The 15,810-nt window shown below is 31.9% G+C and overlaps 1 protein-coding gene across 1 annotated transcript; it reads right to left on the reverse strand.

The window, feature by feature from the left end:
* On the reverse strand, positions 6,704-10,816 carry LOC109353672. The gene is made up of 5 exons (XM_019596023.1): positions 10,653-10,816; positions 10,308-10,556; positions 9,946-10,025; positions 8,167-9,832; positions 6,704-7,750 (listed from the first exon to the last, which is right to left on the reverse strand). Exons 2-5 carry the CDS (start codon positions 10,477-10,479, stop codon positions 7,071-7,073), a joined length of 2,598 nt encoding a protein of 865 aa, XP_019451568.1. The 5' UTR covers positions 10,480-10,556; positions 10,653-10,816; the 3' UTR covers positions 6,704-7,070.

The raw sequence follows: 15,810 nt of genomic DNA on the forward strand, positions 1-15,810 counted from the left end.
CAGTGCCACCACTTCTTGCTTCTTGAAACTCCATAAGATTTAAGCACCATAAACAAGGAAGGTGTATCCTGATTTACTCCTTCAATCCTCCTTATCTCCACAACAATCAAAATTAGAGTGTCCAACAAGTTGCAGTTCATTCTCCTTTTTCTGATTAGGAAACAAAATGCCATAGTTAAGAGTCCCCTTTAAGTACCTCATGATTCTCTTGGCTATTGTCATGTGTGATTGGTCGGGGTTGGCGATGTGTCTACTTATAACTCTTGCACCATAGGTTAATTCAGGTCTACTATGACACACAAACCTGAGGCAGCCTACCATTTTTCTAAAGAGTGTTGCATCTACTAATTTCTGAGTTGGTGAGATCTGATTTCACACTGCCTTCAACTAGTATCATCACAGGATTACAATTCTGCATTTTGAACCTCTCTAGAACTTCTGTGATGTATCTCTTTTGATGCATAATGATCCCCTTGTCTGTTTTTAGAAATTAAATTCCCAAAAAATAAGCCAATTCACCTAAGTCTGTCATTTCAAACTCAGACTTAAGTTTTCCCTTCAACTTCAGGATTTCATCCTCACAACTCCTTGTTATGACTAGATCATCCACATAGAGGCAGAGTAAAATCACTTCATTTGTTGATGTATGCTCACATAGACTCCATGTTCTACTATGCACTTGGTGAAGCCAAATGATATCAAGAAGGAATCAATTCTCCTATTCTAGGCTCTAGGAGCATGTTTTAGCCCATACAATTCTTTTCTTAGTATTAATACTGTAGTTTCATCCCTTGCTATCTCAAATCCAGGAGGTTGTGTGATTTTTACTACCTCTTCAAAAGGTCCATTCAGGAAAGCATTCTTGACATCAAGCTGCCACAACTTCCAATTATTCCTGCTTGCTAAGGCAATAATCAGCCTCACAATTTCAAATATGGCAACAGGTGCAAACACCTCTGAGTAATCATACCCTTCTCTTTGCATGTAACCATTTGCCACTAACCTAGCTTTGTGTTTGGAGATGCTTCCGTCAGGTCTGAATTTGACCTTATATACCCACTTCATTGCAATTGGAGTCTTATCTACTAGTAGATCAACCAATCCCCATGTGTTATTTTTCTCAATGGACTTGATCTCTTCCTCTATTGCACTGACCCAAACATCTTCTTTGATTGCTTGATTGAAATGATTGGTTCAGCCTCAGCCATGAGTGCAAAATGAATTAAGTCACCTTCTTCTATGACTACATCATCTACAAGCATCTCAAATTCACTAAGCCTTCTTGGTCTGTTCCTTGTCCTTCTAGGGCTGGGTTCAACAACTTCTGATCTTGAGGATGAATTTATTGCATGTATGCTTTCATGATCTTATTCTATAGGAACTAGAGCTACTCCTTGTGTTCAGTTTTGTTGAGAAAGTGCTTCCAGGTATTTATCTCATCAAATTTAACATCCCTGCTAAAAATTGTTTGTTTTATCACAAGGTTGAGAAGTTTGTATGATGTTGTTCGATTGTAGCCAACAAAGACCATTAACTCACTCTTATCATCCAACTTCCTTCTGGTCTGGTATATGCCTATAACATATTGAACCAAACACCTTTAGATGATTCACTCATGGTCTTTTTCCTGTTTATACATCCTCGGGAACCATGTGGTTGAGACTTTGTGTTTGACATATGTTGATAACATAGGTAGTTGTTGTGACTGCTTCACCCCAGAGGTTGTGAGGTAGACTTTTTCACTTGAGCATACACCTAACCATATTCATCACAAATCTATTTATCCTTTCAGCTAGCCCATTGTGTTGTGGAGTGTATCGAGGGGTGACTTCATGGATTATACCATTGTCTTCACATAATTTCTTAACCTCTTTTGATGTGAATTTTCCTCCTCCATCAGTCCTGAGAATCTTGATTTGTTTGCCAGATTGTCTTTCTACCATTGCTTTGTACCTTAACATATTCGCAAGTACCTCACTCTTTGCTTTAATGAGATAGATCCACGTCTTCCTACTGAACTCATCTACAAAGGAAACAAAATATTGGTTTCCTCCTAGTGTAGGCACCTCCATAGTCCCACAAACATCTTAAAACACTACATGTAGTAGATCTAGAGCTCTAGCTTGTGTGTGATTGTTGAAAAGAGTCTAGATAGCTTGCCTACTATGCAACTTTCACAAGCAGGTTGTTGAACCTTGACTTCAAGCAGACCAATCACCATTCCTCTTGACCTTAGCATCCTAAGATCTTTGAAGTTGAGGTGTCCATATCTCATATGCCATAGCCAAGTTTCATCTTTCTTGGTTACTGCATTCAGGCATTGAGAATTTATTGCTCCTAACTTGACTTGGAAGGTTCTATTACTGGTAAATGGAGGCTTTAGGATCTTTCTCTTCAGGTTATCATAAATTGTCATGAATCCATTCAGAAGCTACATTGTGAGTCCATTCTCATGCAATTGACCAATACTTATCAAGTCGGTCTTCATATCAGGAATAAATAGTACATCACTGATGTATGCTTTCCTGCCATTTGCCATGATCAGAGGAACATCACTTGTTCCTTCAGTTGTAATTACTTTGTGGTCTGCAAACTTCACCTTACTCTTCCTAGTTGGATCAAAGTTCACCAACCATTCTCTATTTCAGTCATATGATTGGAGCATCCTGAATCCAAGTACCAAGTATCATTACCTTCATTCATATTTTTTGTTGTCATCATCAATTGAACAACAATATGACCTAGATCTTCATCATCTTCCTTAATAAGATTTGCTTCTAATTATTGTCTCCTATATTCGTGATTCTTATTAGGTGCTTGACACTCATATGAGAAGTGTCCAATCTTGTCACAATTATAACACATAATCATTTTCTTATCAACCTTTTTCTTCCAGTTCTTGGCATGTTTCCCTCATCCTCTCTTGTTAAATGTCTGTCCAAGATCAATAGTGAAGACATTGCCAGATTGAGAAGATTTTTTTGAGCCAATTCTCTGCTCAAATGTCTTCCCATGATTCTTGTTAAAAGTTCTTTCAAAATGAGACCCTCTCTTAGATGTTTGAGCCTGTAGTGCCTGATGAGAAGGTCTATCTGCTCTTCTCTCATTCATCCTTTGTTCAGGAGCCTTAAGGGACCCATGAAGCTCCTCAACTTTCATCATTTCCATCTTTCCTGATTCCTCAATGGTCACAACCACATGATCAAACCTTGGTGTCACTGTCATTAGAATCTTTTCTACAATTGTGGCCTCATCCATCTTCTCTCTACAGGATTTCATAGCATTGGTTTGAGTAATTACCCTCGTGAAGAACTCATATATTTTCTCACCTTCCTCCATCTACATAAGCTCATACTGCCTCCTCATGGTTTGTAACCTGATTTTCTTCAATTTAGCAGCACCAACATAGTGCCTCTCAAGAATCTCCCAAATTTCCTTAGAAGTTGCAGAACCTACAATCTTCTCAAAATGTGCATTGTCAACAACTAGATGAATAAGACACAATGCATTGCAATCTCTTCTTTTGCTTTGCTTGTAATCATTCTTCTGAATTTCAATAGCTCCCTCTTCTAGAATTGGAAATCCATCTTCAACAATTTCAACCACATCTTGGTAGCCAAAGATGTCTTCCATTTGAATGCACCACCTTGCCCAATTCAATCCATCAAGAACAAGTAAGTTTGTTGCAAAATGTCTAGTGGGTTGTGTCATTCTTTGTAGTGGAATAGAGAACAAATTTTGATCTTGTAACAAAGCTCCTGATACCAAATGTTGAAGCTATAGAATCCAGAAACAGAATGAAGAAAGTGAAAAGATATGAACCGAGAATGAGGGAGGGATTGATAGAGAAATTAGAGAGAAAGAATATATGAATTAGATGAGAAGATTGTGTGTATGATATTCTTGTATTAAAATGCACTATTCACTCATACATTTATACACTTTCTATATTTAGAATAACAACCATAACTACTTTCCAACTAAATCAACTTCTAACTAATCCTTTTGAATTACTTAATTTCTAACAATTCTTTTATTTACGTGTTACTCTTACACTATTATTACATAGTATTTTTCTCTTATCTTAAATACAAAATATACATAACTAACTAAAACTGCTCCAATAATTATATATAAATATACAGGAAGGATCGATTTATATTTGAGTCATTCTTATTAACCATCAATTTAAGATAAATCTAATTGTGTATATATATCATGAAAAGTATGGTGTGAGATTGTTTTAGCTTCTCTTTCCTCTCACCAATACTTATTAGTGCGTATGGTGATTCTCTCTCTTTTAACCATTTGTATTTGTTCTCTCTTAGTCTCCATATCTATATAATTAGCAATTAAACTTGTTGGATGTATCTTTGTTCATTTTCCCTCTCATTATTAGCTAAAATTAGTAAGAACTCATTGAATTTTAACTTTTATTTTATTTTCTTGTGTCCAAATTTAATTATGCTTTTTCATTAATTGAATTCATAATTCTAGTTCTAGGTTCCACAAAATCCATCACAGAACCTCATAAGGTAATTAGACTATAATATCAAAACCAATATTTCAATGACTAAGAAGCTGATAATTTTAGTTAAGAGAAAAACAAATATAACAATTCATTATTAATAACGTGAAGGTGGTCTAGTTGGACATGTGAGAATAATTGAGTCAATTTTCAGTTGTTATTTATGGGTTGGGATACTCTCCAGTATTGGACTCAGATTATGATATGTGATACCTAAAAGAAATTAGAGTTTAGATTTTCTTTAATTTTCTTAATTAAATAAATATAATACATATAAAAAATCTCCCACATATTGTAGTACTAGGCCAGTACCGGAGAGAAATTTATTTGGTTATTTATTACACTATATTTCTTACAACCATGTTTCAAGTAGGGGTGGTAATACAGGCTAGCCTGGCTCGGCCTGTCCTTGGCCACCAAAATATTGGTTGGTCTGGTCCTTATTGCTAAAATGTCTCAAAATGTCAGTCCAAACCATATTTGGCAGGGCTGGCGGACTGATCCGTTTTTGTTTCAAAACACACATTTATAACCAACTCAATCACAATTTCAAAAATCATGTCTCATAAATGTCTTTTAAAACAAAAAATCACAAATCAAAATCCACAATCTCACAATAACATAACGTCGTGTTTTAAAAATTGTAAGTTCTAAATAACAAGCTAGTATAGTCTTAAACTTTTAGACTCCTAGTTCATAATAAAGTCTCTAACTCCTAAATTTTAAACATTAGATGCTCTGTTAGAAGGAGATGCTCTGTTGGAAGAAGATGTGTCCCTTTTTCTATTACTACCATCATCAACGTCTTTCAAATCTTTTTCTTCTTCATCATCTATATTGTCATTATAACTAAATAAATGATAATTACATTCTTGATCATAGGTTGATGAAATTTTCATAGGCACATTCATGTTTGATGAAACTTAATGTATGTAAATGATAATTACATTCTTGATCATTGGTTTTATAACAAAATGAAAATCATTAGAACAAATAATTTGATCCTAGATTGTCATGAAGAGATATCACTAGGGGTGGTAATATAAGTCAGTCCAGCCCGCCTTTGATGCGCCAAAATATTGGTTGGCTCGACCCGTCCCTATTGCTAAAAGGCATCAAATCCCTAATCTGACATGCTAAAAATGGCAGGCCAAACGGGTTGGCCCAACAGGCCAAGCCCATATTGCCATCCCTAATTTCAAGTATGACGATATGAGTAAGAAGAAGAATAGAAATGAGAAGAGGGGAGCATGCACACGATACAAAGGTTGTGGGATGCAACAAGTTAATGGAGGAAAGAGAAAAGAAAAAAAAAATAGGTCACCTGATTTTGTTTAAGAATAATACAACCTATTTGATTTATCTTAAATTAATGATTAATAATAAAATATAATTAGTGTAATTTAATTTAAGTATAATATGATCTCTCCTATATATATTGATACGGGATATACCCAAGTTATGTTACATGCAATCTCAATCACCTATTTTCTTAAATTTAACAGAATAAATTGGTGAAATTTAAAAGTTATTTAAGATTTTTTTTTCTTTCTCATCATTTATTTCACTCACTCTTTGGTCTGTTATATTTAAGAAAATGGACGACTGTGATTGAATATAACTAGTTAATTTGAGTGTATGCTCCTCCTCATATATATATATATATATAACGTAAACTTATTGATTTTAGCCCCTTATAATATTCCTCATTGCACCTATTAGAAAAAACCTATTAATCATAATAATTGTTGTAATAATATATTAACTAGCATAAGTTGAACTATCCTATTTTGAATACTTTTTCGATAGAATATTGTTAGATCAGTTTAAATAAATAGGCTTTCCACAACATCCAATATAGGTTAGTTTAAAACATAGTAGATAATCCTTATAAATTGTTTTAAAACAACCTATTCCACTCACTCTTCTCTAAGCATGTTCACATTTTTTATTTATAATGTTATACTTGTTTTTTATTATTATTATTATTTCTACTTGCTTTTAAAGATAAGTTGAGGTGCGAGAATGAATAAAAAAGTCAATTTTATGAGATTTAATGGAAAAGAGAAACCAGAAGAAAAAAATTATAAAATATAATTATTTTCCAACTATCTTAAACAATTACTTATTTTCTTCTCAGTTTATCCAAATGCATCTTATGTCAATATACCTCAGCATATTTACTGATGCTGATAACCTAACTATCTAGCTGTTCAATATACTTATGTACAAATATATTTCCTTGAATTCTTCCCTTTGAAAGTCAATTGCAAGAGAAGAATAAACACCAGAAACTACATTAACTTTTACATCAAAATTTAACCATGGTATGAGGTAGTTGTAGAGTATGAAGGCAAAGACAAACTTCCAAGCACATTAGAGATCCGTTGTCCCAGATTCTATCACATATGTTATATTACGACGCCAATGATAATGAAGCAAAAACAGTTAATAATGAAGTTTAATTGATATGTCATATTTTTTTGACACGGTACAATATATGTGACAGGATTTCGGACAGCAGATGTTTGTTTGCAAAAACTTATGCCGAAGTGAAGATAATTTCATCCAAAAGATCATCAAAAATCAAGTCATCTAACTCAAGCCCCACACATTCAGAATCAAATTGTAGATTCATCCACCCATCATTTTTGGCTAAATCTATGCTCACATAGTAATCCAGTGATGGATAAACTTGAGGTGATGGTGAGTTAAGATACCAACTAATAAGGTTCCAAACTTTATGGAGAACATTGTCCCCTGATGGCAATGGATGAACATGTGAAAGATAAGACAAGGGTCTTGGATAATAGCTATAAGATCTTCCAAAAATCTCTAATAATCCCTCATTGATTATATCAAACAAAAGTAGATGATTGCATTGTCCATCTTCATCACAATTACCTGAACAATCTGGATCAAGAAGCAAGCACCCTTCTAATTCTTCATATATTGAAGGGTCAACTGGTTGGTTATCAGAATACCATATTCCAAATGATTCATGGCCTGTGAATCCAGAAAGCTCTAAAACCTTTCTCACATAATTAAATGTAGCTTTATGACTTTCTTTTACTTCAATGCATGGAATTTCATAGTTGAAGCCCTTGCTTAAAGTTCCAATTTTATGAAAATTATCTACACTCTCAACCATCTCAGTTTCATACACTTCAGGCTCTTGTTGCTCATCAACTTCATCAGCTGGCCCTGGTTGTAGTTCGGAATCTAATTTTCGTCGAACCATTAGAGTATTAGAACAATAAGATATTAACACAATGAATGTAAGGATAATCAAGTAGACTAGCCATGTAAATAACTAATCTTATCAATCACAAAAACATTGTGTTATTAATGCTACATTTCTCATTGCAGACTATAAGAATTTCAAGTTTCCAATATATTGGACTAAAAAAATATAATGATTCAGATTGATATGACTTACTATATGACCATATTTATGCTGAAACATTTGAAATTTGAACATGAAAATCACACCATCCCTTATATACCCCAATTAAATTCATTCATGCAATAAAATATTAGACTAGTGTATTTTCAAACAGGCAATGGCATAGTAACATACTTATGTTAGGGGTGATAATATATACTGCAATGTACAAGTATAAAAGGACTAAATATACCTTCCATTAGGTTTAACTTATCGAACTCGAACGTGGCATCGAGGAAGCTAGTGTCAGAAGAGAAGATTGGGTTTGCATCTATAGGCATAGCAGCTATATCACTATCTCTGAAATTCTCTAATACATCAATTGTTATGTTTGTATCATCCTTTCCTTCATTAATAACATCTAATCCTGATTTTGAAGCACTTCTAACAAGAAGGTTCTTTTGATCAGCATTCAAGATGCTTTCAGGAATTGTGTTATCAGCAAAGGTAAGTGGCAGAATATGACTCTTTAAATCATCACCATGGTCAAAACTCCTCTTCTCATCTTTAAAACTTGTGCTTCTGATTTTCTCGCCGAATTGCGTAGTTGAACATTGAGGGGATGAAGAAATAGAAGGCTCCTCAATCTGATGGAAATATGATTTTAGATTAGGTAATGAAAGAAACCTTTTAAAGGATTTTGGGGTCTTCAATATTGAAGTTTTCTCTTCTGCTTTCAACTTTAACTTTTCAGGCTTAGGGTACTTGATATCAGTGTTAAAACAAGTCTCATACAGCTGTGAATATCTTCTAGCTGATTCCTTCAGAGATGAAGTTCTCATCGATTGTTGACGCTTCTTGAAGGAATTAAAAGAGAGACTTCTTTCAAAACCACTCCCTGCACTGTCTTTTCCTTCTCCATTGTCTTTGAATTTGTCATGGATCAACTTCTTTACATTTTTTGAGACACTACTTCCGCGTGGAATCTTGTCAATGACTGCGTCCATAGTAATGCGTAACTTTTCATTTTTGTTTTCATCGATTAGCTGCTTTATCTTCATCCGAAGATCCTTGAAATGATTAGTTTTCACATGGCTGGGAACCTGGGATGAAACTGATGAGGAGGCAGCGGGTGACGGTCGAGACAGCGGACGATAATCTTCAATAAAATCAAACATGGATGATTTTTTATTCTCCCCTTTTTCGTCGAAACACTCATCTACCATTTGGTTTATGAGTTGGTCAGACTCAGAATCTTTGGTTCCTGATAATGCAGTAAATACCGGAAAAGAGATAGAGTTGGATCTTCTTTTGCCACTGAATTTCAGTTCATTATGAGAATTAAATGGCAAAGGAGAACCTGGATCCTGTATATAATTCAATAAGTAGTCTTTGTTTGTGTTAATTATATCCAAAGCATCAAGAAAATCCTTGAAAAGGTGAGGTGAAACATCATTTGTAAGAATCTTTGCATTTATCAACTTCTCTTCTGGGTCACTTTCATTAGGAGAGGCTAAATTGCTTGTATCTGTGCATTGCTTGTGATGCTTATGATCCATGTTTTGCTCCAATATGTCACTAGAAAACATGGTACCACAATCTACACATTTCTCATTATTGGTAACTGCTTTATTTGAGAAAACTGGTGACGATGCTTCAAATGTACCAGAAGCATGATGGTTTTGAAAGGTTTCTAGAACCGGTTCAGGACTTTCACCAGTTAATAACAATTCAGTAAGTGGATCAACCTCCAAGTGATGAATGGAATCGGCGCGCGTTAGCTGTGACTTTGTTGGACATGTTGAACTTCTTTTATGTCTGCACTTCTTTCTGGTCATCTCGTCCTGAATAAACGCTTTTAGTCGGGATTTGATAGAACTTTTCGCTGGTAGAGTGGAGTATTCTAGATTTTCTTCAGCCTGGGGGAAATTAGATTAGATGCTACTTTCACTATATGTTGAAAAATAAGGAACTAAAGTTCTAAGATGACTGATGAAATTCAAAGTCAACCCAAATATAATTCATTACTTACATTAGATAATGTTGTATTTGGCTCATAATGCACAGACATATCATGAACAGAATCATCAACATTCTCTGGAATTCCATCTCCTGAAAAATGAAATAAAAGTCTCATCAATAAAGTTGAAATTTTAAATTGTGACATATCGCCAACAACAAAAGATTATATATTTTGTAAATGAGAATCAATCAATGCTTCCATATTCCTTGTGCAGTTTTATGACTCAGTTAGGCTCAAAATAAGTAAGAAAGTGAACACCTATTAACATACGCAAGTATATCTAGAGGCAATGTATGTAAGAAAAGAAACAAAAGCAATTAAAAAGCATGAAATAAAATTGAATGCAGCAATAGAACAAAATGGATACTTACTATGACTTGCATCATTTCTTTCACCACCACCATGCTTCTTGTGTGTAAGCCTTCTCTTGACATGTCTCCAGTGATGATACTTTATAACATGAAGAATTCCCCAAACTCGTCCCGGATGAGTATCATTTCCATGAGGCATTGCAGACTGTTTTTCCCGAATTCGCTTTCCCATTACTAGCCAAATTCAATGCGAACGTCGATATAGGACACTATGTGACTCCAATATATATTCCTTCAAGCTTAAGAAACCTGATCCATGTCAAAACACATCAATAACCAAATGGAACAAAGAGTTCTTGAGATTCTGCATTAATAATACAGATCAAATTGAGAAATTGGTGTTACCTTAAAGGCTATCATGAATGAGTCTTCACTTCTATGGGATTTATATTCTTTCTCAATTGACTATAGATGAATTCACATCAATGGCACCACCATTTTCTCTGTAATCAAGGATTGGAGAAAAAAATTATATAGTTTACAAATGCCATTAAAATTCTTCAAAATTGTCAACCCCATTATGCTTAAATGCTTAGGATTCATAGGGATTACGATTAATGTATTACAAAAATCTCCAAAATCAATTCAGGGTGGGTTATATGTAATGTAATAATCGATAGGCATTATTTTGAGCAACAACAACAAAGAAGAATAAGCATTATTACTATTGATAATTGATACACAAAATTATAATTCAATGTATGAAAGAAAATAAATCATATTCAAAGTATATACACATTTTATGTTATGCGTCTAGAGAAAACAAGAAATTGCACTCTTGAGATCAAAGAATTGCTCAGATGTGAAGAAAATGAAGAGAATCAATCTCAAAAAACATGAAATACAATAAATTTTCAAATCTGTATTAGAATTTAACATCAATATACCACAAACCTTTGTGTTTAATCACTTTTATTAGCTCATAATTTATATATCTATCTCTATGATCATAGAACAACCTTACCTCAAGGTATCCATAACCAAAATCGAAATTTTTGACAATTTACATAGATGAATATGTATTGAGAGTGAAAAACAAGGTAAGAAAAATTAATATGCCAAAATCAATCAAAAAAGAAAGGAAGAAAATTTTAGTTCTATCGTTCAAATAATGACACGTGACAAATAAAATAGATGGTGTAAAATACAGCTTAAAAAAAGCAATTACTTAGTTGGTATAAAGAATGTAATTAGAATCTTACTTCTATTGTTGGTGGTTTCTTGGTTTGTTTGTTGTAATCTTAACTGATAACAATAGAGGGGTTAATTCTAATAAGACTTTTGTCTATTGGTGTAAGACTAGTTAGATCTAAAATGACCAAAATGTATAAGGTAGTATTAAAAAATGGTTGATAAAAACTAGAAAAAGATAGAACTATTCCTAGAATGGTTAGTGTTTACTTAGTGACAAGAAGTAACAGCCAAACTATCACCATAGCAATGGTGATTACTTAAAGTGTTATATGTCTCCTCTCTCTTAAATAACAATTTGACTTTGGGGGTTGTTTATGTAAAAAAAGCTTTCAACTAAGATAGCAATGTTAGTTGTTTATCGCTCTTAAAGAATAAAAAAACTCATTTTTGCATATTATCAACCAATGACACTTTAAATAGTAATTAAAGAGTTAATTTAGCCAATGACACTTTAAATAGTTATTAAAGAGTTAATTTGTTAAGTAATATGACTAATAATAATAGTTAATAATAAGAAAATAATTAGTTACCCATTTTCATGACGATCAACAAAACAGAGAAGATGAAGATCTTCACGAAAGAGCACCAAGGTGAGCTTCATAAAGTTGTAATGCCTTAATTCTTCAAGTCTCCCTCTCCATTGGGTTGCAAAAACCCAAAAACTACATGCATAATAAGCCTAAGAAATTAAAAATAAAGAGAAGGCAAAAAGTTAGGGTTCAATATTTCGCCTTTTTGTCTCATTCTCATTGAGCTAGACCTATATATTTTGCTACTTTCGTTAATCCCATGTTTATAGTGAAGTTTTATATGTTAGGAATATCTTATCCAAAATTATTCTATCCAATAATAAATGGATGGAGTGTCGCAAAGGTCTATGTCAGGGTCACCCGCCCGTCCCTTGTAATGATATATCAAAAATAGTTGAATAAATACATATGAATATTTATTATGTCCAGCTCACATAACTCAAATACCTACAAGCTCACACAACATATTCACACCACTTATCATATGATCCTTGCAGAGGTGGTGGCAAAGATTCCCGAGTCACAAGGAGTTAAAGATGAGCATGCAACCATGAATCTTGATTGAGAAAACCATTTAATTTTTAGTTTTTGTGTACTTTGTATAAAATCCAATTTAAGTTTCATTTTTCACTTAATAGCTACTTATTATATTTATTTTTGTGTGAACTTGTCATGTTGTTGTCATTTCAATTCTCATTTGTTTTTTTATCATTTACAAAAACACTTCAGTATATGTTGACACTTGACACTTTAAATTTTTCTTAAATTTTTAATGTCTTCTATAGTTTTCAATCATGTGATTGTGATAGTTTTTAGTTTGAATGATGCAATTTACGATTTGTAGTTTGTATACTGATGTATATGAGATTCATGTTTTAGTTGAGTTTATATACAGATTGTGATAATTTTGATTATGTGTGCTTAAAGATTTGAGAGAAAAATTTATGTATGTCATTTTGTCATTTTCTAACTGGATTCGTCCTTATCTTAACCCGTCTTATTTTGGACCCGTACCTCACATGACTTATCCTAATTATGAACAGATTCAGATTTAAAAATTGACCCGATCAATATTTAGGAACGAGTCACGAGTGAGGAACATGCTTAACCCGTCTCAAGTTTATATAATATATTGTATATTATACCTGAATAAGTGTGGCTTATAAGCATATTTAAAAGTTATTCTACTATAAAGTCTTTAAATATGACACTAGATTACATTTAAATAAGAAAACAAACTGCTTTTAAATATATATATATCATACCAACAATTAAATTACATTTTCATAAAAAATATATTTAAATTTCACATATATATATATATATAACATTTTAATTATATTAAATACTATAATATATAATTTAGACAAGTAATAAGCCCATAACATTTAGTCCGGCTCCACCGTGAGGAGTAGTGACCACTTTAGAAATTTTGAATAAATAGAGAAAGAAAAAAAAGTAGATAAGGAGTTGAGTACCAAAATGAGAAGTGTTTTCTTTCAAAGCGGGGTCTATTACGTAACTTATCCATAATGGGTTTCCACGTCAATTTCCTTGATTTGCACAAAATGGTTAAACAAAAATGAAAATCATCAGTCCTGAAAACATGTTTCTAACTTTATCTTACTCTAATAATTTTGACACCTAATAAAAATTAATATGTATGTATTTTACGACTTAAAAATTTTTAATGTGTCAAAATTTAATTGGATTGAAATATGATTAAAGACCAAATTGGGAACAATTAATTGCAATAAAAGATGATATTCAGACAATTTTTCAGTTTAAATATTTTGCAAAAATGTCCACCTCATGATTTCCCAATTTAATTCCAAGCAAACTACTCACAATACCGAAATGTATATCTTTATAGTTTACTAGATAATGATGACACCACAAAATTTAATACATATTTAATTTCAATTATTGAAATGAAGTGGTCTTGGAGTGTTATTTAATATGAGTTGTTTTGCCTTCAATCAAAAATATATTTGACTAAATCACATAAAAATAAAGTATTAGAAAAAAAATACATCTACTCTATATATTTAACAAAAGAAATCCACCTGTAGAAAATTTAAAACTTTAGTCAATGAGATGAATTTTATATTGCCGACCTAAGTTCATAGATAATTCAAGTAAAGAATTGGTATCTTTTTTTATTTTCTTGTTTCTATTATAATTTCTACCTTTTACTTCATTTAAATTTTACTTGCAATTTTTTCGATAAGTAAAGGATTTTATTCACCGTCAAATTTTACTTCCAAATAATTGTTCACACACTGGATATATATATATTATAGGTTGTGATAGAAGAAAAATAGATGGCAGCACTATCCCTTTGTATAATTTTATATGTCAATTATTTATTCTTGGTTAAAAATATATATGTTATTGAATTTTTAATTATTTTTTTTTACTAACCACAAAGGTTTAAAATATGAAGTAATATAAAATATGAGAGAACAAAATTTAAGTTAAAAATGATCTTTCCTTGGCTCTATTACATTTTCGATTCGAAGTTATTTTTTTTGTAAGTATTCTCTTGGGTAAAGAACTAATCATTTTTAGGGTTTGTGGCTGCTCCTCTCAACAAATGTTACTCTTAGGAATTGAATTTTCAACCTTGTGAATCCAGCGGCAGTGTCTTATCGGTGGATTCTAAGTTGTTTAGATTTAAATGGGTGATGATTATCATGAACTATATATTTTTCATGGATAATTCGTCTTCATATAAACCTTGAACAATTAATAAGTTTTTAAAAGAAAAGTTAAATGAATTTATATATTAAAGTTACATGTTTCACCCAAAAGATATTAAAGCTACATATATTGTGCTACATAATATTATACTAAGTATTAAAACCAGATTGTTTGAGATATAGATTAATATGTTATTCTATGTGTTACCAATTATGATTGATTAGAAAATACTTAATAATTAATTTTAATTTAAATATATTTTTCAATTAATTATGATGAATGATATATAGTAACACAATTTTGAGACAAAAAAATATGCTCCCAAACGTTTAAATATGCACATTTGTCCTTCCAATTATCTTTAAATTATGCAGTTCAATCCTAAACTTATATGTATCAGTCAATTATATTTTTAATTTTATAAATTTTAAAGTATCAAGTTTGTTCTTATTGAACATATGGTTACATCTATCATTGATATGCATGTACATTTGATCTCATATGCAGATACATTATTGGGTATATAGTTTATGACTAAAAAATTGTTTGTTTCATTATCAGCTAATGTCATAAAAAACTATATGCTTGGATTCCAAAGACAAGAAATTGAATTTGTAATTTAATAAATAGAATATATAATATATAATAATTTGGTAGAAAGGGTACAAAAATAACAAATGTTATGTGAATGAATATAGTTTTTGAACTAATTCGTGAACAAAAACTATATTCATTCACATAACATTTAAATGAAACCAACAAAACATTGATATAATGGTGCAAGGGATTATTGAATCCGAAGTAAATTAAAGTGTCAAATATTTAATTTTTAGGAGTAACAATTGTTATGAAAGACAGTCACGAAAAAGAATCGATTTAATGAAAGTAACACCATGTTATATGAACAACTTGTACACTTGTTCATAAAAAATACACTTATTCTTCCCTACATAAAATAACCTCAACTGTACAATAGTTTCTATACTGAAATCCAAAATAGAATACAGAAAGTGAAATTAATAACAACATAGACTGATACAAAGTAAAATAGTATAGTCTAGAGAAATGATGGACTG

Source organism: Lupinus angustifolius, chromosome LG08 (assembly GCF_001865875.1).
Source record: "Lupinus angustifolius cultivar Tanjil chromosome LG08, LupAngTanjil_v1.0, whole genome shotgun sequence".
Lineage (NCBI taxonomy): Eukaryota > Viridiplantae > Streptophyta > Magnoliopsida > Fabales > Fabaceae > Lupinus > Lupinus angustifolius.